Source organism: Opisthocomus hoazin, chromosome 2, assembly GCF_030867145.1.
Source record: "Opisthocomus hoazin isolate bOpiHoa1 chromosome 2, bOpiHoa1.hap1, whole genome shotgun sequence".
Taxonomy (NCBI): Eukaryota; Metazoa; Chordata; class Aves; order Opisthocomiformes; family Opisthocomidae; genus Opisthocomus; species Opisthocomus hoazin.
This window is the reverse complement of record NC_134415.1, coordinates 79,150,112-79,176,921: the sequence shown is the minus strand read 5'-3', so window position 1 is coordinate 79,176,921 and position 26,810 is coordinate 79,150,112. Positions and strand designations below refer to the sequence as shown.

General features: G+C 39.9%; 2 protein-coding genes across 2 annotated transcripts in view; one reads left to right on the top strand and one right to left on the bottom strand.

Moving 5' to 3' along the window:
- Positions 1–4,732, bottom strand: part of AK9 (adenylate kinase 9) — a 79,974-nt gene extending 75,242 nt beyond the window's left edge. The window contains exons 1-4 of the mRNA XM_075414232.1: positions 4,660–4,732; positions 3,814–3,939; positions 3,329–3,459; positions 435–498 (exon numbers count right to left, since the gene is read on the bottom strand). Coding sequence (XP_075270347.1) covers positions 435–498; positions 3,329–3,445 — 181 coding nt within the window. The 5' untranslated portion in view covers positions 3,446–3,459; positions 3,814–3,939; positions 4,660–4,732. The remainder of the gene's footprint in view (positions 1–434; positions 499–3,328; positions 3,460–3,813; positions 3,940–4,659) is intronic.
- Positions 4,733–4,966: 234 nt separating this feature from the next.
- The window catches only part of FIG4 (FIG4 phosphoinositide 5-phosphatase), a 69,102-nt gene continuing 47,258 nt past the window's right edge, over positions 4,967–26,810 (top strand). The window contains exons 1-9 of the mRNA XM_075414231.1: positions 4,967–5,106; positions 13,039–13,137; positions 14,187–14,310; positions 17,270–17,426; positions 18,759–18,809; positions 20,862–21,010; positions 23,965–24,093; positions 25,598–25,698; positions 26,079–26,241. Of these exons, the coding sequence (XP_075270346.1) occupies positions 5,041–5,106; positions 13,039–13,137; positions 14,187–14,310; positions 17,270–17,426; positions 18,759–18,809; positions 20,862–21,010; positions 23,965–24,093; positions 25,598–25,698; positions 26,079–26,241 (1,039 nt within the window). The 5' untranslated portion in view covers positions 4,967–5,040. The remainder of the gene's footprint in view (positions 5,107–13,038; positions 13,138–14,186; positions 14,311–17,269; positions 17,427–18,758; positions 18,810–20,861; positions 21,011–23,964; positions 24,094–25,597; positions 25,699–26,078; positions 26,242–26,810) is intronic.

The following is a 26,810-nucleotide window of genomic DNA, read 5'->3' as shown; positions in this document are numbered from 1 at the left end:
TGCTTCTGTTTCCTGGAGTACATCTGCTCTTGTATTAGGCACTGCACAAGCACAAAGGAAAGATCCTCCTCCTTTTTTTATGGTCTGTATTGGAAAATCTCTGTGCTCTCAAGAGTTGAATGAGTTGCCTCTATGTGAACAAGAAGGGTCACATGAATCACCTTACAGGATTGGGAACAGAACTTGATTATTACGTGTTACGTATATATACCCTTCTGCAAAGAAGAAAAAAAAAGTGATTTCTAAGCCTCTCTTTAACTAAAAGGCCATTTTTCAGAAATTGCATTTCTGGCAAAATGGTTACTCGGTCCTTATCACTAGTCTTTGCTGCAATCAGAAACATGTCATTTTGAATTACAGGGAACAGTGAGGATATTCTAAATCAAAAGATAATATCGAGCCAATGCAGTGTTCCAAATATAGTGTATGTTTACCTTCTATGAAAATGCATTTCCATATTTGTGCTAGTTTTCTAGCTAATGTTTTCTTTCCCGAACCCTTAAAATGAAAAAGACACATTTAAAAGAAAAACAAGCAGAAGGAAAAAAACCCAAACATATTACACAATAAAGAATATATTCTCATATGATAAAAACAATTACAAGATACCACCAGGATTAGGGCCTCTGAGTTATCCACTGGGCCAACACAAACACTCTTTTTAACACCATCCTCTATTTTATCCTGCCTAGCATTGCTAATACACTATTATTGTCCTTTGCAGTTAATTATGTCCGAAGTAATTATAGTGACTTTGTTTCTGAGCAACTCTATATTAAACTCAGCTATGATTTGCCCATAAATTCCTATGAGAAACTCTTTAGGACTGAAATTTATTATCTTCAGTCTCAAAGCAAATTATGATGCAAACCTGTTCAGCTGTTTCTGAGTAAGATACACAGGGATAGTATTCTTTGACTAAAACAACGAATACATAATAATTGCCCGTGTTAGTCTACAAATCTGGTTTCCATACTGACAAAATGTTTATTTTATCACTTACATGAATCCTGAGGAACCAACATAACCAAGAGTAATGAGGCCTCTAAAGGCATAGCTATCTGAACAGAATTTTGCAAGACTCACTATCTTCCACCCTTAGGATTATGTCCTTTTTTCAAGGGCATACAAGAGACCTTTTTTGCCAGTCTATTTGTCCTAGATAAATTTTGTGATCAAAAAATAGCAAAAACCCATAAGTAAATAACAATCCTAGTTAACAGCGTATCAGCAAACATTCCAACATACTCATACCTTACATATTACAGATGTGATGAGAATTTATGTATTTGGCTTTACTTTAATGGCACTATGCTTTTAACTTAAAAGATATATCTTAAATAAGATAGATGCTCTACACATCAGCCATATAAATAAAAGATATAATCATAAAAATAGAATATTTAATTCCATGTCCTCTTGGTCAGGCCTGTGCAGTTTCAACCCTTTGTTAAAATTCACGTATCAAGCATCTACTGAAAGCAATGACTTCAGATAAGAATATCAATTTCTGATATATTTTTTACATTGTCGTTCAATGAGTATTTGGTTGGTCTACAAGAATGTAAAGTTACCTTCTTCATGTAAGGTTAGAAATCTGACTTTTTTTTAAAACCTGGTGAGCCAGTCCACTGTAGTTTTCTACTGAGGTGAATGCACTCTTTGACGTCCCATGCTGAGCATAAGGCACACTTGCTGGCTATATCACCTTATACAGACTCATTGTGATGTTCGCATCTCATCCACTTGCAGAACACCACCCTGCCTCCTTTCTCAGTTTGGTCAGATGTTGTTTTGATTTCGGCTGCCGCCGGCAACAAAAGCGCCACGCGGCCGCCCCTCCCCCCGCCGGGGTGCGGAGGAGAATGGAAATAGAGAGGCAGAAACTGGTGGGTCGGGACAAGGGCAGTTTAACAGAATAGCAAACAAAGGGAACAGTAACAACAATGATACAGATAAGGAGAAAACACAACACAAACTCGCACAACAGACCCTCTCTCTCGGACAGGACCGGCACCGCACGCTGCCCAGCCGTGAGAGAGTTCCCGTTGCTCTGCCCGCGCCCCCCCCCGGGAAGCCAGCCTGACGGCACATGGTATGGAATACCGGGCTCTGTTTGGCCAAGTGGGGTCAGCCCCCACCCCCCAGCTGTGCCCTTTCCTGGAGTCCGGTGAAAATTAACCCTGTCCTGGCCAAACCGAGGACAGATGTAAAGATTTGCAGCCAAGCAGTAAAAGGATGCAGACTTGTGCAAACACTAGGGACTGGGAGCCTTCCAGCCTGGTGAAAGTCTTTGCAGAAAGGAAATGTAGCAGTATCCTAGCACTATGGCATCGATTTTGGGCTTGATTTGGTGGGTCAGCTGGCATTGAAGTTTGGGTTGGTTTCCAGTTTTAGGTGCATACCATTTACCTCCCTACCTACTAGGCAGTGCAAAGCAGATTTCTGTATGGTCATTTCAGGCTCTTTGGTGTTACCTAACAGAATCACGTACAAATGCAGAGGGCAAGCTGCTAAAGGACCTTGTATTCAGACTGGAAGTGGGGTGCTCTGAAGGCACATTTCATAGGCAACTGCAATGTTCAAGAGCAACTTTCAGGGCACCAGTGGTGTGTTTAAGTGCGTACCAGATTCAGTACAGACATAAGGGAAATTTGCACCGAAAAAGAACCTCCTTCAGCAAAGTGATGCACTAATGTAAACCACCCATAGAGTCTCCTACATTTGGGAAAAAGAAATCTGATAAGTCTGTGATTACAAAACATCAAATTTTCCTAAGTAAAGGAGGCCACAAATTATTTGAGAAAAATAGAGACCTTGAATTATAGTTAAAATACAGTACAAATCTCCCTATCAGGACACCTTGATGAATTTCAGTTATTCCCAAATATACGATCTATAATTATGTTAAAGTTCATTTAAATATGTAATACCCCATTGCATGTCTGTAAGTCAGTACATTAACCTGAAGGCTCTTTTAGGCCTATTTATGTCTTTAATATGTGAAGTTTTTTAAAAGTTAGAATACTGAAATAACATAAAAAAATATAGTTGCCATTGTGAAAAGAGAAGAAACTTTTTGAGCAACACATGACTTTTAATTACAGAAATAACACTTCAAATTGTAATTGACTGGTCACTCAGGCCAAAAATTGGCTGCATTAGTGAGATCAGAATCTTTACCAAACTCTGCAGGATTTGCAAATTGGAAAAGATAAAAAAGCAGGTCTTCGATCTTTTTGGCAGCATCACTAAACTATTGCCTTGAAAAGAAAAGTAAAATTGTTAGCAGAATATCTGAAAAAAAAACTTCTATCAGACATCTTACTGGCTTTCCAAGGATAATTAAGCAAGTGGGCTTGGACAACAGAAAGGATTTTTCAGCTTCATCTTCATCGAAGATGTCTGCAAAGGGCTGAGGTTGTTTTTCCTCTTGTGAAGCCATAATATTATCTAAGGCTGGGAGGAAAAAAAAGCTTGTTATAAAATACATTAGCTTACATATGTGTAAATTGACATATACTTAAAAAGTGGAACTGAACAGCAATGTGATATAAGGCAAATTGCTTTGTAAGAAAAGCTGTTATAAGAAGAAAAAGCACTTAGAGAGCATACACGATGCACCCATTACTAAGAGCAGAGTTGCTTCTGAAAAATTGTCAGAACCACCCCTGATCCCCAGCTGCAACTATATGGATGTTGATAATGTCCTCTTCCTGACTCTCAAACTGCCTGTAGCTCTTTTTAAAACAGCATGTAATTGTTTCATTGCCTTTTCATTCCTATTCTGATCACTGCACAGTTGTAACTTACCTCCAGTCCATGAAATGGACCATGGACCTGCTAAGGTCTTCGCTTGTGAGCTTCAGAGACAGAAAAGCCCCATCACGGTCAGTGGAACTACTCGCTGTGTCCACAGCTAAGTACGCAAATAAGGCTCTGCAGAATTAAATCGCAGTTTGTGATCTGGTTTCATAATCCTCTCCTAAGTCCCAGCTCTTCCAGGACTGCAAGAGATGGCACATCCAGTGCTACACAATAAAGTGAAACAAGTTTCTCATGAAGATAAGCTGGAGCAAATTTTGGGTGGGCCTTGCAAACAAATGGAGTCCAGAAATGCGAGGAGCTCGATGAAGCATGGGTTGAAGGCAAAGCAAAACCTCACTTTCTTTAGAGGGCCACTGAAGCCTCAACCCCCTTGCCTCCCCAATTAATTTTTAAATTAAAAAATTCCACTTCAGGATGAACACCTGAAAAAGTTTGTTTTGAAACATCAAACCGAAACATTCTTAGACTTTCAGACGAAGACCCGCTGGACGATAGGGACGGTATTTTAACATTAAAACACACAAACCAACCCCCTTCTCTCATGGCAGCTCACCGGCTGCGCTTCGCCTGGCGCTTGCAGCGGTTTCACCCCTTCGCAAACCTTTACAATTAATTAACGGGCGATTTCCTAATTACAAAACCCACCCCAACCGAACCGAAGGAACGAACCAGACCCCCCGCCTGGACTAAGGCCCTGGGAGCGGGCGAGGAGGGGCGTGCGGGGTGGGGGTGTTTCCCCCGGGTCCCGCCAGCAGGCCCCTGCCCGGCAGGGCCGAGGGTCCCCCCGGCCGGCGCCCCTCAGGGACCGGGCGGCAGGGCCCGGTCACTTACGTTGGGCGAAGCGCGGGGGAACGAGGCAGCGCGAGGGCGCAACAACCGCCGCGCGCAGCCCGTCGCCGCCGGCTTGTGTACCCGCGTCACCCGGGCAACCGAAGAGCACCGCCCCCTTCCTTCGCCCCGCCCCCTGGGTAGGAGGGGCTCCCCGCGGCCGGCGGAGCTGTTCCTGGTGCTGACCCTGCCCCTCTGCCGCCGCCGCGCCCGCCCCGGCGACCCGCCCCCGCTGCGCCGGCGCAGGCGCTCTCTGCCGCCCGCCCGTGGGCGCGCCTGCGCGGTGGCGTGCCGGCACTTCCGCCTTCCACCCAGCCCGGCCGTGGGTTGCCGGTTCCCGGTCCCGGTGGGAGCTCGGCAAGGCTCGGGCTCCGCGCGGCCGCCATGCCGGCGGCCGCCGCCCCCATGATCAGCTCCGTGCAGAAGCTGGTGCTGTACGAGACCAGGGCTGTAAGTAGCGTCCGCCCCCGCTGTGTATCCGAAACGGACGGACGGACGGACGGCTGAAAAAGTGCCCCAGGTTCTGCCCCGGGACTCGGGCGCAGAGCCGGGTCGTGACCGAAACCGGGCAGCTGAAGCTGTCCGGAATTAAAGAATGAAGATTTGAATGAAGGATTTAAGTAGGGTGGCTGAAGCGGCCACCGGCGGCCCCGGTCTGCTGGCCGCTCTGAGCGTGTCGGCCCTCGTCAGCCGAAGGGCTCGGGAGCGGCTCCCAGGGGGTTCAGCCTGGCCTCTGGAAGCCAGCTGCCGGAGATTTGTCGCGTTCCTTGGTCAGAGACTGTAGGGACGGGCTCTGTGCAGCGCTTTTAGCCACGGGCAGAGCAGATTGGGGGGCTCTGTGTGGTGATTACTTATTTAGCCGTGTGATTGACACGCCACCGCATGCGAGTCAGAATCCGGTTCCTGGTGTAAGTAACCTGAGGTGATACCGCTGGGTTTATCGTCCTTTGCCTCCCAATCGCACTTCTGTGTGTAGTTTCTGTGGTTTCATAGTGCATTGTTTTTTTCACTGGAGGTGGTTTTGGATAGAGTTAGGTACTGTGGCTTTAAACCCACCAGCAAGCTTGAGTTCTATGTTCAGATGTTACCTCTGGTGACAATAGGTAGTTTATACACCGAAGTCAGTGTGACTTCTTGAAAACGTACCGAAGTGGCACACGCAGGCGGACGGGAATGCAGTTTGGCCTGCGCGAATGGTCCCAGCGCACAGAAGAATTTGGCTTCCAGCTTTGGTTCTGTCAGAAGTAGGTTTGCGCTTTTGCGCTAACTCCCCGTTAAACAGCCTGTGAAACGGAGCAGGAAGACCAAAGCATGCAGAATTGTTGGTACCAGCAAATGAAAAAAGCCGAGGTTACACTGGCTTTCCAGAATATTACTTTTTTCCGTACGCCTAAAGGAATTTTGATGGCTGCCTTAATCATCTTTCTCAGCATTGCTGGAAGACGCTGTTGTTTAGCTACATTATTGCTGTATGGGAGAAGCACAGTGGGAAATACTGTTCCTGAATCAGGTCCTGAACTAGTGAATTTAGTTGTCCTTGGCTGACAACTGGTGCTACTTTCAGATAGCTGAGGTCTGGCTTTTTGTGACTGGCATGCGTGGATATCTGGCTTGCTTCTCTCCGAGCTGTAAGGCGCAGTCGCTGAGAGACAACCTGCTATTTACAGAGACAATATTATGCTTTAGGGTTCTGTCAGCTAGCCACAATTCTCTCGGCCTCTCATGTCGGTCCTGTTAGTTTGGGAGCCATGGTTATCCACATCTGTCTGGTGGCAGCTGGCGGTATCTGCCCGAATGGGGGGGTTTGCCCCCATGCTTTGATGTGTCCAGAATTCAGTAACGGGCAGATCCAGCACTCCTGATCCCTCTGGGAGGCAAGGGGTGTTTGATCAGCCGTGAGCAGCAGTGGTTTGTGGATCAGCGCACGCCATTTGAAATGCCTCGGCTGACTGACGGTGTCTCAAAGCTGTTTCTTCAGTCACTTCTTGTGGGTGATGAAAATGGAGTATTTTCCCAGAACGTGGTTATGTTCATACTTTAAAAAATAAAAAAGTGCGAATTGCAGTGCTTGGAGTTTTGATATTCAAATTCTTGTCCTTTTTTCAAAAGGATAAATGCTGTATGAATCATTTTGGTGTGATGATTTGAAAAGGGTTGATGCACTTTCTAACCTACAGTAGTCTGTGAGTCTGTTAGGGACTTCTGGAGATCATCTAGTCCAGCCCCCTACTCAAAGCAGCTTCAACAAGAGCATGATGCTCAGGGCTGTGTCCAGCTGAGTTTTGAATACCTCCAGATATGTTGATTTTACAGCCTCTGCAGACAACATGTTCTAGTGCTTGACCACCCATGTGGTTTAAAAAAAAAAAAAGGAAGATAAATTGCTTAAATGAAGTGGGAATTTTGCATGTTTCAACTTGTATTGGTTGCATCTTGTCCTTTCACTGCTCACCCCTTGGAAGAGTTTGGCTCTGTCTCGTCTCCAGCTTCTCATTAGATAGTTTTAGACAGCAGTAAGATCCTGCCAAAGCTTTCTGAAGGCTGAACAAACCCAGTTTGCTCAGCCTCTCCCAGTGCATCATGTGCTCTGTCCCCTGATCAGATGATGGTAGCTGTCTGCTGGACTCACTCTGGTGTGTTAATGTCTGTCTTGTACTGAGGACCCCAAAACTGGTCTTCAGGCTTGATCAGGTCACAGAGAATTGTAGGGGGAAATTTGCTGTGACAGCTGATGCAGTGTCACATTGGGCAGCTGACAAAAGTTCCCACTTCTCCCCGAGGTGCCCCTCATGCTGCCTCCTTTGCGTAAAATCTGACGGTCATGCAGTCCCCAGCTGTGACAGTTAATCACTGATTTGATAGAAGCATCACCCGGACATAAAATTGAATAGCTTTCTCCAGGTTCAGGTTACTCTTCTGATTTCCCTAAGGCCATACGCTTGCTAGATATGATGTAAGCATGTGGGACCAGGAATTATATCGGATACAGGGTAACATGAAACTGTATCTGAAGATTCCTTATGGAGACCTTGAGTGGGCAAGGAAGGGGTGATTCAAGTTGTCTGCAGTGGGAGAAACAGTGGAGTTTGCACTGACCGTACTGCTTATTCCTGTAAAACCCCTCTGTGGTAAAGGAGGAAGAGATTAAATGGAGGAGAAAGTGGAAAACGTGGAAATGGTTTAGGGAGGGTTTTTTTGGTTCATTTTGAGTTAAAAATACAGTAGCGTGATTAAGTCAAACAAGAAAGGCACTTGGTAGCGTTATTGGAGTCAAACAAGAAAGACTCCCAGAAGTGAGGAGAACTGAATTCACAGAGTCAATTGAAGCAACCGAGCAAAATTCTGTATTTTCTGTTAGCGTTTATATTTAGGGTAGTTGCTGAGACCAGCCTTTTAAACTGATGCTTTGGGTCAATAAACACCATGGAGATGTGAATTGTATCTCCTGTTTGTCATGGGAAGTTGAAGCCTTGTTTAGAAGTAGTTGAAAAATGAACTGAAACAGTTGTATTCAAATCAATGCCAATTATCGTTCATTTTATGCCTATATTTACTGCTGAAATGCACGCCAGAGGGCAGTAAAGATATTTGAGCAATATGATTAATAAGAAACAAAAGATATTTTTCTGTCTTCTTCAGGAGAAGATGAAACTTTTGTATATCCCACAAATGAAGCCCACCTGAAAGCTGTAGGTTAGTTCATTAGAAATTGTCATTCCCCTGTGGTGGTGTGACACTGAAGAAGTCAATTTGTGCTATCTGTATAAAGGCATATCACTTGCCTATCTTTCAGGATATTATGAGGCTTAATTAATACTATTTTATTCTAATCAGGTTCTTCTACAGTCTCCATCTCTCCACAGTATCCACTTGCACAAGCTTATTAAGCAATGTGACTAGCATAATTACCTGTGGATTTTTCTCCCCCTTTCCTCAGGGAAAACTATGTGGGTTTGGTTGGTTTTTTTAAAATTTCATTTCTTCTAAAAATAATTTGAACATTTTTATATTAACAAAAACAAGGTTTGCTTGTTTAATACTGAAGTTGGTCTGTGGTCAAATAGGAGAAACTTTGATGCAGAAGATGATTTCGCAGAAAAAGCTACAGAATTTTTACTGAATTATGAAATGCACTGATTTATATAGATGGTTATCTGATGCATTTAAGAAATGTTGCAGGTAGTGAACAATCTACTGGGCAACCATTATCTGTCATAATTTTCTAGCTAGAAGTGGCTGTGAAATTTGGTCTCTCTGCAATGGTTTCATTAGCAGAAGACAGTCCTCCCCTTGGCTGACTGTCCTGTTCCCTCTAGCTGAAAATTTGAAGGGACAGTCTTGAGGAACCCCTCAGTGGAGCAGCAAGGGCAAAGTCCTGTTTGGGACAAAAAGGCTTTGATTGCCGTGGGACAAAAGGAAATTTCCGAATGCTGTGGCTGGAGGATGCAGAGCGGGCAGCCATTCCTACGTGCCCGGAGAGTGGTGCTCGGCAGCGTGCGTTCCTAAAATTTCTCATCTTGAAAGAGCTTCTTTTGAAGAGTTTCAACAGATTATGGGAAGCAGACAACGTAACGACTGAATTTTTGCTATTTTCAGGTACCTCTCTTTGCCGCTTGTCATCTGTTCATGTCCTCATGTTCTTCTGCCAGTTTCTGAGAGATGAAAGATAGATGCTACCTGAATTGCTGTAGGTTCTATAGAAGGAAAGAACATAGCAGAGTTTTTGCTGTACCCTACATCTAGGTGTAATTATTTTTCTCCCCTGCTTTGGTGTAGTAGAGAAAAAAGGCTGAACCTATACATATTCAGCTCTATTTAGTATCTTGTTTATGCCTTGGAGATTTATGGTCTACAATCAAGTTCAGTACATATTAAAACTATCACAAAAATTTGAGAAAGAGGCTTTTTCTTGCGTAACTTTATGCCTGTTGCGAAGGAGGGTGGAGATTTGATGGCAGGTGACAATTACCATTGCACTGCCCAGTTAGGTGTAGATTGAAGCAGAGCGAAGAGAGTAGTGTGCTGGTCCAGAGTCAGTGTTCACGTGAAGGTTTCTCATCTGGCAACCCAGCGTATTTCTTTAGTCTGACAGAAAGTGTGACTGGCATGTAAATACCCTCCTGTGCTGGGTGCGGGTGCTGGGGGGCTGCCGGGCGGCCTCTGTGTGGAGGGGAAAGGGGTTGTTTTAATTTGTCTTTGTTTCTTGCTATCAGAACTTATTTTAATTATCAATAAATTATGTTTATTTTCCCAGAGTCAAGTCTGTTTTGTCTGTGATGGTAAATGGTAGGTGATCTCCCTGTCCTTACCTCGACCCATCACCTCCATCTCGTTTTCTCCCCCTGTCCTGTTGAGGAGGGGGAGTGAGAGCGGCTGGGGGGACACTGGCTGCTGGCCGGGGTCAACCCACCATGCTTCCGCAGGGCTTTGGGTTTTCATGCGCATGCGTGGGCTCAGCGGGTATCTTTTGCAAGCATTTTGCGTAAGTTCTGAAGTGTTCTTTATGCTATTTGCAGGTTTAAAAATTGGCTGTATTAGTGCACTGCCATATTTTTCAAGTAACTTCTAGTGTATTTTCACTTTTTTTTTCTGCTGATTAAGCTGTGTGCTGCTTTTTAACTGATGAGCGAAAGAAGTTCTTTACAGTGCTAAAATTTCTTAATGGTTATTAGTCTGTACAAAGAAGCAAATCGTAGTTTTAGACCAGGAGTTCTAAGGAGTAATCTTCTTAAAGTAAAAAAAAAAACCTGTGGGCAGAATGTTTGATTTCAGACCTATTATCCTGACATTGTAAACAACAATTTGCATTAAGAAGTTTTTAATTTTGATTAGACTGCTTTTAGAAGAAGCTATTTTTTATTGGTTTGACTGAATCAAAAGATTGATAAAAGAAGGTGTAAAGCCCTTCAGTTAGATTGCTTACATTAAAGCTGAGTCCCAGGTGGAAGTCACTAATGATTGTTCCTGTCCTGTGGTTGTTTAGTGATAATTGTGCAATAAATGAAGCTTCAGTCCACATCTCATAGGCAAGTACCTGCATGGTGCACTGCAGTGGTTGCTAAAACGCACTTGTTAACAAGTTTCAGCAAAGCCAAGGGCAGACCAAACGTGGAAACAGCATGTTTCGGCCCAGGTGATGGCTAAAGGACTTTGGCAGAGTAGCGTGAGGAAGCCTGCGCAGTTTCTCGTTGTGTAGTGTTCTGTTGAGAAAGTACTTTGTTGGTCAAGATTGTCAATTTGTCTAAATGCAGTGGCTTTGCTGTGGGGTGGAATTGCTTGAGACGTTTGCAAAATGCTTCAATTTATTCAGTTCAGCTTAGTAATAAATGGAATAAGAGAATAAGGATAGAATCTCCCAGAAGGATTTCTGTAGCTTGCCTGTGGATTCTCCTTTCTTTTACTGTAATGATTTCTGTTAATCAAAATAGTTGTAAACAGTACAGTGCATTTGGCTTTGATTAATTTTATAATTCTGTTCTAACCTCAGAAATTAATTTGTTTGATGATACATGCTCAGTGTTGTATTGACTTGGTATTTTTCTTTATTCTTTCCTAGTATTCTTGTGAAATTTAATTGTGGTACATGTCACTGATATGGTTTTGTTTGTGCCCCGTATCATCCAGTAAGACAGATTTATTTATTCATTAGATGCATAAATTAAGTAGGAGAAGCAGCTAATTGAAATGTCTTTTTCTTTTTTTAATTTTTGCATTGTTAGTTTTCATCTCATCTTTGTTCTCATTTCAGACCTTGAAGGCTGAGTATGAGCTGGCATATCATGATATTTTTTGAGTAATTCTGGGGTTGCTGATTGTTAGCCGGTCCTGAAAACTTCCCAAGCAGAAGTGATTTGGTGTTTCTAGCTGGAGGATGATACCAGCAGAGCAGCTCCATCCTCCACCTTTGTGCCATTCAGTGCCATGCACTCGGGGCTCCAACCCACTCCCTGTCGTTAGTATTTCGCTCCTGGGAAGTGCAGAGCTTGGCACCGAGGGATCTCCTCCTCACCTTGGAGGGGGGCAGGCAGGAGTGCACAGCAGGACCTCACTGCTGAAAAACCAGCAGGCAACCATTGCCTGTGCCGAAGCGCTGCCTCGGCGTATGGCTTTGAAGGAGCTTCTTTACTAGCTATCGTTTATGAGTAAACTGCGACAGCAACACTTGCCACTTGGAGTGCACTGTAAAGTCGGTATACAAGGTGGAGCCAGGAGTTGGTGGTGTTCGCTGTTGTAGCTCCTAAGTATTATATTTTCTGTCTTAGAGCTTACGGGCTATCTAGATGTTTCTGTGATTTCAGGGAAGCTGAAGAGGGCTTGAACTTCTTCTTTTCACCTTAAATATTGTGACATTAAAGAAGTTTCTTAACATCTAATTGGTATAAATTCTGAGTGTTGTGTGAACATTGTTATTGATTTCTTCTCCCACATCTCAAGTCCATGTGACTTTTAAGGTTAAGAACTGGCTGCATAGATCCACATGAATTTGCCATGCTTTCCTACTAGGCTGAGCATTAGTAATGAGCTACACCTTGCTGTGTGGTAGCACCACACTGATTAAATAAAGCAGTAAAATGAGAGCTGCTTATAGCAAGTCAGTCCTGTGACCTGCGCTTGCTGTTAATTCCTCTAAACATAAAAAGTCATTTATAGTTTGCTAAACTTAAATGAATAATGGGCACGTTATATGTTTATCTGTGCTCATTCTTTCATATTTTAAATGATAAATAAAGCAAGTCTTTTTTAAGAAAGTAATATTTTTAACCAGCATGGCTGGTCAAAGTAAACTTGAGTGTTGTGGAAGAACATCGGTGAGAAGTTTATCGTAGCAGATATAAATAAGAAACTAAGAAAACTTGCAGTACTGAAGTACAGAAATTTTTTCTGTGTTTAGTATGGACTGGGAAAGACTGGCTGGTGGAAATAGCAATGGACTACAATATCACAACAGTATGTGCAGGTCATAAGAAGTTATAAACTCGTGTGTATAAGCTTCTGCTAAATTTCACAAAGCAAATGAGAAGACAGTAAGGGCTGGGGTAGCGCATAGTTGGACAGTCCCTGGTGTGAGTTACATTTTTTCCTCCCTAAACAGGTTTTCACCTTTCTTCAAATTTTAAATTTTTTCCTCCTTGTACAGTGGAGAGAATGAGGTGTTTAAAGTTGTAAAGTTTGAGTGTATACAAATGTACCTACCTAAGGTACTGATATCTAAAACAGTTTATTCACAGTCCGTATGAAATATGACATATTGATATTAATTGAAATGGATCTAGTCTAGAAACGATGTAAATGGCATTGTTGATGACATGTCACAATGGTCTTTGATTGCTTTATCTTGTATAATAGGCTGACCTTTTTGTTTTTGTTTTGTTTTAAACGTAGCGGTATTTTCTCGTTGGAAGTAATCCTGCAGAAACCAAATACCGTGTTTTGAAAATAGATCGCACTGAACCAAAGGATTTGGTTATAATTGATGATAAGGTGAGTGCCTCTCTACTTAGTGCTTTTTTTTTTATTCAGTTGTTCCAAATAATACTGACTGTATTGAACTGAATTTAAATATTACACATTTAATCTGTTTCAACAAAGGTATGTTACAGAATCATGGAGCCACATGAAAACTGAGGTTGGAGGGGATCTCTAGAGATTGTCTGGTCCTATGCCCATGCTCAGAGCAATGTCAACTGGATCAGGTTGCTCAGGGCCATACCCAGCTGTGTTTTGGATACAAATGGAGACTCCACGTCTCTGGGTAACCTGTTCCAGTGTTCAGCCACCCTCACAGTAAAATAGTTTTCCTTATACTCAAATGGAATTTCCTGTATTTCAATTTGTGCCCATTGTCTCTTGTCCTTTGACTGGATGCCACTGAGAAGAGTCTGCCGCAGACTTCTTTACTACCAGGTGTTTATACACATTGATAAGATCCCCTCTGAGCTTTCTCTTCTGCAGGCTGATCAGTCCTAACTCTCTCAGCCTCTCCTTACTGCTTACAGTATTAGCATGAAAGTGACTAGTTGCAGTGTGGAAGTGGCCACAAGATCTCCAAGCAGCAAGTTCACTTTAATAAGTTTTTTCCAAGTTTTTCAGTTTATTACGTATGTGCTCCCAGTGGTTTTCTTATGTTCAGCTATGCTGTTCCAAGTGCAAAATACGTTTAAGTACTATCTACTCAAATTTCAGTGTTTCTGATATATCATATCTGAAGCAAAATAAACAGCAGCAACAAGAGTTTTAATGTACACAATAGAACAAGAGTAGATTCCTTTCCAGGAAGTTTATGGTTTAAAATCTTAATGCTTAAGATCGAAATATGTTTGAATTCACATGTGATCATGACTATTTCTGTTGCAGTGAGTGGTGAATTTTGTGCATAAAAAAATTCTACTCATTGGTGGGACTGAAACAGGAGACAGAGGATGTAGAGCAGACATTGTATTTATTGTATATTAAGTAAATTCTGCTGTTTTCTGACATGAAATAGCATTTAACTACCAAAGCAGTAACTTAAGTGACTTTTTATTTTAAAGCATGTGTATACGCAACAAGAGGTGAGGGAACTTCTTGGCCGTTTAGACCTGGGAAACAGAACAAAGATTGGGCAGAAGGGGTCTTCTGGGTTATCTCGAGCTGTCTCTGCCTTTGGGGTAGTAGGTAAGTGTTTTGTTTGGTTTTATAAAATCTTTTATTTCTTAAGGAGGTGAGGGCTACTGTGTCACATTGTGTCTCTTTCTGTCTCCCTTTGATTTTTTTTTTTTTTTTTAACTGAAGAGGGTTGGGAAATTTCATTCTCAAAGATAAACAAGTTTCTATGTATTTCGTTAAAACAGGTGGCCAGTACAAGGGTGATAGTTGTGGTGTAACTAGTCTCTTCGTTGTCACTAAGGGAAAGATCTACGGAATAGCCAAACTGTAGAAGCTTGGTTGAAGATCTCGTCAAACTCAACTTATTGTAGGATACAAATCATGTGGAACCTGGCCTCCTGAATTCCAGAGCTCACAGAATGCTTTTTTAAAAGAAAACAAAAGTTGACATCCTGTATTTATTCATCACACACTATTTAGAAAGTTGACTTGAATTTTCTTTTTGGTTAACTTTTTGCATATTTAAAGATTTCATTTTCATGTTTGAGCAAGTATAACTGACTAGTGTGTCAACTGAATTTTTAAATGCTGATCAGCTGTCCAGCACCCTAGAGAACTGCTTCAAGGATTTAATAGCTTCTAACTTCATCTGAAAGTCAATACTTTCCTGTCTATTGTCAGATACTGAGGTCAATATATTGATGGGTGATGTCTCCAAAGGAAATGTTAATGTGTGCTCACTCAGCCCCCAAGAACGCTTTGTGCTTTATTTGCATCAATATACACTTGGACACCTACATCCAAAGCTGCAGAGGAGGTGGAGAATGCAACTACTTTAAAAGATGCTCCTGAACTTTCCATAACAACCAAAACATAAACATATTATTAGTATTCTGAAGTGGCAGATTAAGCAAACTGTCTTCTATATTCTTTTTGCCATGAAGCATTTTGTAACTTATCAATGGATCCACTTTTCAGAAATTCCTCAGATGAGGTTTATGTTCCATATTAATTTAAGAGTATTAGTAATGTGGCTAAACATAAACAAGCTTCTAACAGTCTTGCAGCGGTGGCTTTTTATTGCACAAGCCATCAGGGCTCACTGTCTAAATAAGTGATAATATATTCGGTTGGAAAGTGGTTGTGTTCAATGAAAATTTAATTTTGCATCCCAATTGTATGTTTGTTTATATGTACTCTTCATAAAAGGAGAGTTTCTGTTCTGTAGCTGGACAAAAGTATTGGTTATTAGATATGGTGTACTATTTCTAGATTATTTTTTTAGAAGTAACATGCTCTCCTAATGATCTTCAGGTTATCTTGCACTTTTAAAGTATATGCTTTAGATGTCTTCCATCTTGATTCTATCTAATCATAACTGTTTAAACATGTAATTTGAGGGAATGCAACTGGTCATTTATTTGTGCCTCCTGGCTCAGGGAAGGAGGACGGGGCTATTTTTTGTAGAATTGGAAAGGACAGCTTGCTTCTGGTCATTTCGGTGTGTTCAGTGCACTCGGGGTGGGGATGCTGATAGGCTGAGTTCTGGTTCACTGCATGGTGTTTAAAAGTAGAAAGCTCTGTTAAATGGAGAGAACCAGGCCAAGGGGAAAGGCTGGGTTGCTTGTCAGACGTTGTGTAACATCTGGTGAAATTCAAAGGATAGAGTCTGTTCACGTACGTGATTTCAGTACCTGGAGGATACAGGAAGAACTTTGACTGCTATTGAACAACTGAGATTCAATAGTCTGGCTGCTTCAAATGGAAGACTTTGTTTCTTATTGTCAGCAGGGTCTCCTCTCCTTGTGCGGGTGAGAGTATTTTTCCGAGGGGGGCTAATAAGGCAGAAGAAAAGAATTGCAGGTCATTCGATCACATGGCAGCCTCCGGCAGTGACAGGGAGGAAAGTGTATGCTTTGTTCATGCTTCTTTTAATTTATAATGCAAAGCTAAAGGAACTGAACATAAATACAAAAAAAAAAGTGAACTGTGAGGGTTCCTCCCCCCCAGCTAGTACATTTGTTGACAGTGCAGCAGTGACTGAATTTCAGGCTCTTTACTAGTAGCAACCCATCAAAGCAGCTACCTCCAAGAGCTAATTCATGTCATTTATTAGTTATTAAAACTCAGTATAGGTAGTGATACGGCAGTACTATATTAGAAACAATTTTGGTTTCAGGGGTGGTTGTGTATTTCTATTTTTAGTTTGAATTTATACGTTTGTATTGTATTTAAAAGTTTTTTAGGCTTTTTCCTAATGATATGTAATTGGGACGTCTGAAGAAGCATGGCTATGCCTTGTAGCATTAAGGAATGGGAGTGGAGGCTTCAGAAGCCTTCTTTCTACAGGCAGTAAAGCCAGACACCACCTCCTTAGCCCTCTGGGCTTCAGCAAGGTCAAGTGTTGGTATCTGAGAGAGGAGATGGAAAGAAAGGATTACCCCTGATGCGCTGAATGGCTAATTTAGGGAAGATGCTGCTGTAGACAAGGAATTTAATTGCCTACTGTTAAGGTGAGAAAGCATGAAGGTGTTGTAGTACCCTCAACTGCTTTTGCTGTTCTGTGCCCCTCCCTGGTAGACAATACATAACTGAGAAGAAAATTGGAGACTGGGATTTCTTCTTGCCCTGGAAAATTAACCTTTTGGTGTTTGATGTGATTAGGGTATGCCTCGCTCTGAACAATGAGAGTCCTATAAAAAGCAAATACAAGTATCATAAGTAGACAGCAACTTATTCTGAATTTTCAGTGTTTTAACTCTGCTACCTAATATTAGAAATACGCACAGTAGAAGGAAAAAGAAGTAAAAACTATGTGCTTCACTGATTAATACTTACAGGGGGTGAATTGTAAGACTCTATGTATATGTATATTTTTGCATGTGTATATATATGCACATTATACATACAACATTAAGAACAAAAATTCTATGAAGTCTTGAAACAATTCTGATACTGTTTTTCTAAATACGTTTGATCAAATCAATGCAAACCTCCAACTAGTAACACTTTAATGCTGTTTCAACAGGTTTTGTCAGGTTTTTAGAAGGCTATTACATTGTATTAATAACAAAAAGAAGAAAAATGGCAGATATTGGAGGTCATGCAATATATAAAATAGAAGATACAAATATGATCTACATTCCAAATGACTCTGTAAGAGTCACTCATCCTGATGAAGCCAGGTAAATAATGGTGGTAAACAGTATGTGCTTTTTGAATATTTTCTAAGCAATGGTGAACTGCAACTAGAAATTGCAGTCGTGGATTTCCTTCTGTTAGTATGTCATTCAAGCTGTTTTATCTTAGTTGATAAATTAGTTTAGAAGAGTGGGCCACAAGTTCTGTGGCCTCTAACCTGCAGGGTAAATACAACTGTTACAGACTTTCAGAGCTTTTTGTCCACATCTCCATGTCACCTGCATGTGAAAGCCACATCCTAGCAAATGTGCCCCAGGAAGCTTCCAGTATAAACATTGTTGTTACAAGTGCAAAGTAATGCTAATACTGGTTTATATCGTTTGGGATAGTGTTCTTTTGTTAGTAGCTCTAGCATCGTGTTAATCTCACCTGAAGAGATCTTTTGTGCCCTTCAAAAAGTGCTGAATAGATTATTTAATGATTCTGTGCCGTCAGAGTCTTGTAAATATTGCTGTTGTATAGGGTGATAAACTGACCCACTGGTAAGTTTAGCTTCTTTTTCCCTTTCTGTGACTTTTTTTCTGAAGAAAGAAATTTGAGCCTTTGATCAGCAGGGAACCTTGTATGAAATGTATGACTACATCCTAGTGGTGTTTTTATCAAGGTGGGGTAGCTTTACTTCTGTGAAATACCGGGCAAATTGTATCAATAAACTGCCTTTCAGTCTGTACCAAGTGTGAATGGTCAGAAAGTGATGGATTATGATAAACTGACGTCAGGTAATAAGTAAAGCCAATGGTAGCTATTATAAAAGTTTTCACTTTAAGGTATGACTGATCGTAAAACTCAGTCTCCCCTCTTGGAATGCAGCAGGCCGTATTGTCTAACTTACGTGGTTATGGTGTTAGCTTTCTTATCAGTCATAGACAGTGTTATGGTTTCTTCTGAGAGTGTGCAAGGATATAACAGGTAGAAGTAGGTATTTCTTCTTCTTGTTTGTTCATTTGAGAAGAACTGTGAAACTCTTTAATTCTTGTATAATATTGTTGGGAGTTTGCTTGTGTAAGTCCTAGAGAATTTGATCCACATGTGGAACACAGAACTACGCCTTTATCTACAACTGCCTAAAGAAACAGAGTATGTCCATGAGTGGACACTGGATTTAAAAAAAAAAAAGTGCTATTGGATTTATTTAATCCAGATGCTGACATTCTAGTGGAATTACCTGTCAAAACAGTTACATTGAGATAGGAAGGGAACATATGACAAGAGTCAATATTTATATGTGATTTAATTTCTGAGATCCTCTGAATGACTTCTTGGGGTCTGTCTGGTTAAACTAATAATTTTCCATTTAACTTGAATTATTTTGCTAGGTATCTGAGAATCTTTCAAAATGTGGACCTTTCTAGCAACTTCTATTTTAGGTAGGTATTAGTTACTAATTCCTTTAAAAAGTTTTATACTTATAAACTTGCTGTAAGGTTCTGCTTTTGGATTTTGATGCCCAAGATCTTTAGGCTGGTATTCTGGGGAAGTAAGACACGTGATCCCACTGCTTGTCCGTTTTTATCTATGTCTTTTGAACCTGCTTTCTCCTTCAATAAATTGATCAAGAATGTAGTCTCCATGAAGTTAAAAACCATAAAACTATTAGTGGCATGGTAGAAGGTAGACACTGCAATTACTGTTGCCACTGACTGTTCAGCTTTGCCAGATTATGCAGAAGTTCTCTCTTTGGAAAAGTGTTATATTTCTGGGGATTTGCTTGCCCTGTCAGTTTTTCTTATGTGATCTAATTTTCCAGAAATAAAGCTTTGCCTTGATTCAGAAACAAAGATAGAGACATAGACCCTTATCTGAGATATACCCTGCGTAGGGTACATCTTTCATAGGGCCTTCTAGGTGTTACCAATTCTCTTGCTTATTGTTTCATAAATGCCATACCTAAGACAAGTTTCTGTGTTCCAGCTACACATGAGATTTTTAGGACAGCAGAAAAAATGGGGGGAAATGTGTTGATAAGCCTGGCGGTAGTAGTTAGAAGACTTTAAGACTTAAAAAACTAAGCAAAAAAAACCCTCTTGCAAGTACCAAAAGGTATATCAGTCTAGAAGATGACTCCCTCTTGGAAAAGAAAGGCTTTTTGTCACAACTGTATCTGTGAAGACAAAACCTACCAACGTTTCGTGTCTGTTTTGTGGTTTTGCATGGAAAGGCTTTTTCACAGTATAAAACCTGAATTTTTCTTCCATGCTTTCTCTCCCAGCTCTAACATTATACAACTTCTTATTTTTTCTTCCCTCCTTGGAGATTATGAGTATATACTATTTCTGTGGTCGTGTGTAGAGGGAAGAGGAGAAGGTTCTTATACAACTCTCTGATAAACACATTTATCAGCTTAATTTAAATTGTTCTTTGCTGCAATTATAGCGTATTTTTCTACATGGTTTTCAGATAAATCCTGAACACAATTAGAAGTTAGTTATAAGAAAAGATTTGGTCTAAGCGAAAAATGGAGGAACAGCCTGAACAAGCCTTTTACTGGGATACTATTTAAAGGTTCTGTTAAATGCAAACTAAGCATGTAACAGACTTTTTTTTTACCCCCCAAACAGATAAGCATGTCAGGTCATTATTACGGACATGGGGTGAATACATGGGTTAGCCTTTGTTATCATTAGTGATAAATCTAAATGTCCAATGTTTAAATAAATTTTTTAGATCATTAATGAATATCTAGAACTTACAGGAGGGCCAGTAATTACTGATGCTGTCTTAGGCTAAAATGGAAATTTGTGTGTATTTCTGATTCAAGTTTTCTGTAAATTTGATTCCTCCTTGGGGAAATGAATCGTATTGGCTTAGAAAATTTAACAGTTAGTGTAGAGTGCTGTCAGTATGAAAGACATGAGATGCAGGATTTGTTACTGTTACGAAACTACTTAAAAAAACCCCAACCTTTTCTTTATTCAACACCCACTGTCTTAAGATGCATCTGTGCTGCAGTCACGAATTTGAGGACAGATACAGTTTTTGTGGACCAAGTATTTGGCTGTTTTGAATTCAAGTAGTTACAGAGTAATACTTAAATCTCAGAAAAATGAGGTTGTCTAGGTATATGGATATTTCTGGTGGAATAGTTATTTTTGATCTTCAGGACTGCTTCTTGAGACATAGTGAATTAAGTTTGTTGATATGCCTTGTTCAAAAGGCATGTTCAGTTTTCAGTTGTAAGAAGAATATAAGTACAATTTCAGCTACTGTACTATAAACAGTGTCTATGTTTGTAAAGCTTCTTTTGAAAAGTAGTTTGTATCATTTGCTGTTATAGAACCAGAATCTGTGTATCTTGTTTAAAAGTCTTTTTTTTTTTTAAATGGATAAAATAGTACTGTGTTAAATATAGGTACAGTTGGAGAGTAAGGGCTTTCAGAAAAGTCCTGTGCAATTATTAATAAATGTTAACTGTCTATCAGTTACAGCTATGATCTGTCTCACTCCCTTCAGTATAATCTTACTGTCCTGAGAATGCCACTTGAGACATTAAAAACTGAAACAACCCAGACCCGACAAGAGAGTTTTGATATATTTGAAGACGAAGGACTTTCAACACAGGGTGGAAGTGGTAAGCAAATGTGCCTAATTAAACTAATGTTGTTGGTCATGTGTACATTTAGAACATGTTTCACTTCAGTTTACTTTTGAGAAACATTCGGGCCTTCTGTATTGATCGGAAGTCTCATAACAGTTGTGAGTTAATAAAAGATTACGCAAAGTGCCTATTACAGACATTTGAATTTGAACAATGCAATTTCTGGAGGTGATTAATCATTGTTTTGTTAATATACATTGCAATTCAGGAAGATAACTGAGCATGCTGACATTTTTCAGCAATTTGTTATTCAACTGACTTGTAAGACTCCCAATAGGAATGAATTACAAAGACAGTGGGAAACAATAACTGATGAAGTACTAATTAATCTTTTTTTGGTTTATGTTGGAAAATACTGATGACAGAGGAATTATATGAAGTTAGTATCAACTTGATGTAGTAAGCACTATCAGGAAGTCTGAGAAAATTTTTGTTTCAGTTGAAAACTACAGTCTTCACTTTGGATCTAACATATTCATAAGAATGTAAAGATGACCAGCCAGACAGGAAAGCTATTTTCTCTCTCCTTTTTGGTTCATGCACACACACACAAAGGGGGAAAAAAAAATTGCCATGAAATTCTAAATATTGGATTTAATTCTGTTGAAGTTCAAGAGGTGTATGTTTTATTGCCCTGTCACTTGTACTAATTATCTGAATGCTTATCAAAATTAGATTTTAGTTTTTTTCATTTTTTGGCATTGTATATGTGACACCACTTTTTTCCTTGTTTAATCGTGAAATATCAGAAATAACAGTGCTACCTTTTATTCATAATGAAGACATTCATTGCTGTAAAAGTGGTCTCAGACAGCTGCGGAGATTCAATTAGCCGTCTTAGGTAGTAATAGAATACCATGCCTTTTAAATACATCGCTGGTAAGCAAGACAATAGGATAGAGGAAGTCTGCTACTATTTTGCTTAACACCATGAACTTCATGTGGAAGCCACCTTAGATGCAACATCTGGATCTGTGCTTGTATTGGTTATTAAGAGGCTTAACAGCCTCTCTGCATTACTACACTTATTTGTAGTCACCCACTGTGTAACCTCTGTTGCACAGAAATATGATACAAAAATCCCACTTGTCCCAAAGTAACTTTGGCTCTTTGAGATAGAGTGAATTGCAGGATTCATCTTCCACCTCTTCCAACCCAAAATCTTCCGAGGCACTGAAGAAGGAATTTATTGGGCCTGCTTTCTGTGTCTCCGAAGGGGACTCTGAAGATCTGACAATCACATAGTTAAAATACAGAAATGCCTGAAACAACCCCGACCCAAATTTATGCAAGATAAACTTTGACGCTATTTGTCCACCCATTTGTTTTTGACACCCTTTCATCACAACAGCTAGAATAGACCTACACTGACTACAATTCAAAGAATGATAGTGAACGTTAGGTAAGTAACTAATCATCTTTGATACTGGAACTTACTATAGTTGTGAACTATACTACTTACTGTAGTTGTAAACACCTATTATACTGTCATTTAAAAGCCTACAAGTAGGGCTGTATACAGTATGCTCTAAATCTGATGGAAAAATTGAAAGATAATCAAAGCGATTCCCCCCCTCCCCCCCAAGAAAAACATATTAGTAACATGGTCATATATACATATCAGGATATCGAGAATTGGTTGTCAAATACTACAATGGCAGAAATGACTGCAAAGAGTGGCAGGAGCAATAATTCCTCCTCTTCAAAGGCTCTTATCTGCAAGATCCCTCAGAAATCCGTACAATGGCATCATCTCTTCTATGTCTTTGTGAAAACACTGGGAAATAAAGATGCCAAAATGTTGACCCCATCAGCAGTATGCTGATAGCACATACAACTCCACTTCCAATAGATAATAGTAACATATCTGTTCATATGATAGAATATGTGTAAGAAATGTCCACCTGTCATTCAAGAACAGATTCTCCCCAAAGTAATGCTGATAGAAACAAGAAAGAGCTGACCAGGTGTTTGTGGCCAGGTTCCACTGAATGCAGATACTCCTTGACCGAAATGGTTACGTTGATTTTCCCTGGGCATCTGGTAAATTGAGTGACTAGCTAGTGACAGTCTGTTCAGCAGCTACATTTTCACTTTCAGTCTGTTGGGAGAACTCATCTTTTTCTCCCAGCAAAACATTTGGCTGCTAGAATTGACATACATCCTGCTCTGATATAACTGATGCTGCCAGAAGCTTCATTTGAAAAAACTTAGGCAAAAAATGTAGGTAACAGAGTTCTTGTCCTATTCCTTCTCTTTAAGATTCAGACTCATTCAGTTCCCTTCACCACCTTTTAGTGCTAGTTGTCATCTTGGTCCTGATTTTTGAAACAGAAGAAGACTCAGGTTCCAGGTATATCAGATACTGAATTTTAATTTGTAAGACTACAATAGCTGCATTTCTTGGTGTCAGTGCAAATTAGGAAAACCAGGTTAAATTATGCGAGAAGGATTGACGTGCCTTTTGTAAAGAGGGCCAGGGCTATGCATGATCTTCCAGAGCCTAACAGGTAACTCCAGAGGTGACCCAGAATTGAAAAGCTTGTGAAGTCCTCCTAGGAGAGTATTTTTGCCTTAACTGGAATTCACAACTTGATTTATTTCCCTTATTATCAAATCCTTGGCTGCTGCCATGCAGAGATCTGTTTTTCAGTACTGGAAGTATCAGAAACATCTTCATGAAGGCACTCGTACTAGAGTGACTGGCAACCATAGAAAAATTGGTAATCTTTGTAAATGCTGAACTTCAGCATATGCCTGAAGTTATCTGTGCTTAGCAAACTTCAAGGATGTGAGTAAATGATATGGTGAGTTGCAGTCAAGGGAAAATCAAAATAAAGGTCTAATGACCTGGATTTTGAAATAATCCAATGCGAGTAAGCTTGTTTCTTAATTGCTAATGCATTTTCATTGCAACAACTTCCTAGGTGTATTTGGGATTTGCAGTAAGCCTTATGAGAAGTATGTGTGGAATGGCAAGCTTCTGGATGCAGTAAAAAATACTGTTCATCGTGACTGGCTGCTGCATATTATTCACGGCTTCTGTGGGCAATCAAGTATCCTTTTACTGTTGTAACGAATGTTGGTTTATCTTTTTTTAAAAAGTTTGAAGGTGTGAAATACATTGCATTATTTCTTTGCCATGTAAGTACTTTTCAATTTTGGAATTATTCACTGGCTTTAATTTTCATTACTTTTCTAGGTTTTGTGGCTAAACAGGAAATATGGTTATGTTCTTATTACAGGGTCCTGATACAGGTCAGCTGTGTTCTCAGTGAGGCACTCTTTGTAAGCATGGGGTTCAGTAATAAAGAACTTGAGAGGATTTTAAGGCTCAGCTGTGTTTTTCACTGGTACCTGAGGAAGGGGAGAAAAACCAAACAGAACTGTATTGCTGACATAAGAAATATTCTCTTACTAATCTCTTTTTTGAGTAACTGAGATTTGCAAAAATTCAGTTGTTGTTGAAGACGATGATAGAACTTCATGCCTGCTGTGTTGAGAGAGTTAAACACTAGAACATCTGAAAATCTTTTTTCTTGACTATATTATTTAAAATGGGTGAGTCTGTGTATATTGTAGCAGGAGGATAAAAAGCCCAAGTGCATATCACACTCCAAAGAAATGCTGATTTGATAAGAATTTAGTATATTACAGAGACACTATATTTTAATCATCAACCGTATCATGTTAGTTCGAAAGCTTGTCAACAAAATGTCTGGGGAAGCAAATACAATTATGAAGTTAGGGTTAGTGGTGTCTTCAAAAAATTTAATTTTGTTCTTTTTGTGATTGTAAGGCTGATGGTGATTGGCTTGGTCCCCAGACAGAAAGCTAGAGCTGTTTCTATGTACCACTGTTTCATCTGTTATTTGATCAGACCACCAGCATTATACCTGCAGCTGCTTTGTGAGTGACAATAGTCTTTGCTCTAGGTATTTGATGAGCAAATGCCTTCTTCCCTCTGTCTAGTGTCTCCCTTCTGCTAAGGAAGCAGTGATAGTCATGCTAGACATCTGATTCTATCTATTTTGTTTCTAATAAAAAATAAAAAGCCTAGAAGAAAGCCACCTCTGCATCCTTAGCTGTTTGCCCCTGGCTTTCCATTTGTGTTACTTAAGTAGTTGCAAATTTATCTGCTTTTCCAGACAAATAATTAGAGGGTGACTAATATACCTGATCTGAAAATAGAAGCTCTCAGGCTTTAATCCCAGTATTTACAAAAGCAGTATTTGTGGATCAAGGTGAATCTTGTGTCTATTTCACCTGCATTGTCACTTCATAAAATGGAAATACTTCTCTTCTGTATATTATGAAAAGAGGTTGATGTATTATAGGGTAGATTCCCTTTTCAAAGTTCTTAACAATGACTCTAGAAAAGGGCAGTGCTCACTCTCAGCTGCAAAAGCAATATGGAAGTGATACGCATTTCTATTAAGGAGATTTTAATAAATCAGATGTCTCACTTTCATACACCCTTTTTAGAATTTATTTTTGCTTGTGTGAAGGAAGTGAACAAAAAATTGCACGTGACATGTAAACCTTAACTTCTCTTTCAAGAATTGTTAATATACGGTCGCCCTATATATGTCACTTTGATAGCCAGAAGATCAAGCAAATTTGCTGGAACACGTTTTCTGAAACGAGGAGCAAACTGTGAGGTAAATTAAATGTGATTTTAGGGGTTCCCCTCTGCCTCCCCAACAATATGAAAGCTTGAACTTGACTGACTGGAGAACTAAAATGTTTTAGAGGGTTGTTAGGGCTTTGGTTTAAATTACGCCGTTAGGTAATGTTATCACAGCTTTCATTACCTCCTTAATTCAGATAATAAAGCTGTTCTTAAAAAAATAAATAATCTCGTATTATATACATGTACATTTAGGGCCAAATGGGTGTTTAACCTTCAGTGGTGTTCCCACTACCATGATTTGGTGTGTTGCAGTTCAATTGTAGTCAGTTTGCAATGGTCAATTCGCTATAATGCATGCAGCTCTGAAGTGTCATGTCTACACTGTGGGTCTATTTCTGTTTGTTGTAGGGCGATGTTGCCAATGAAGTGGAAACTGAACAAATACTTTATGATGCTTCAGTTATGTCATTTTCTGCGGGGAGTTATTCTTCCTATGTTCAGGTTCGAGGATCTGTCCCTCTGTACTGGTCTCAAGATATTTCAACTATGATGCCTAAGCCACCCATAACATGTATGTACAAATTATTCTTTGTGATAGTTTTTGTTTAGTGCTGTGTCCTAAAGGAACATCTGAGAGAGTTAAGTGAAAATGAAATTTGCAAAAATGGACTAATTGTCTATGCATTTGTTCTTTTGGAAGCTATAATTTAAGGTAAAACAATATTCTTTATGATAAACATCATGGCATACAAACATTCAACTACATAAAAAGCTGCATTTGATGAAATTGAATAGAAAAACAATCTCCATCTTAGTCTTTATGTTCAGAAATAGAATACAAAAAACTTCTGTTTGAGATGCCTACTTTCTTTGTGCTTGTTATTTTGTATACAAAGTTAGCTACATTTGTCTTAGTATTGTGGATACGATTTTTAACCTGTTGAAAAGGGGGGAAAACATCTGGGTTAAGTTTAATGGTACCTGAATAAGTGCTCTTTGTAAGCTTCTCCTGAAAGTTTTGGTAAAGAAGTCACTTCCAACTTGGAAAAGGGAAGATTTTTTTTAACAGCTTTTGCATGGAGAGGGGAGAGTATGTAATTATATTGTTGCTATTAGAGAATAAGTATGTATTTTGTGAAG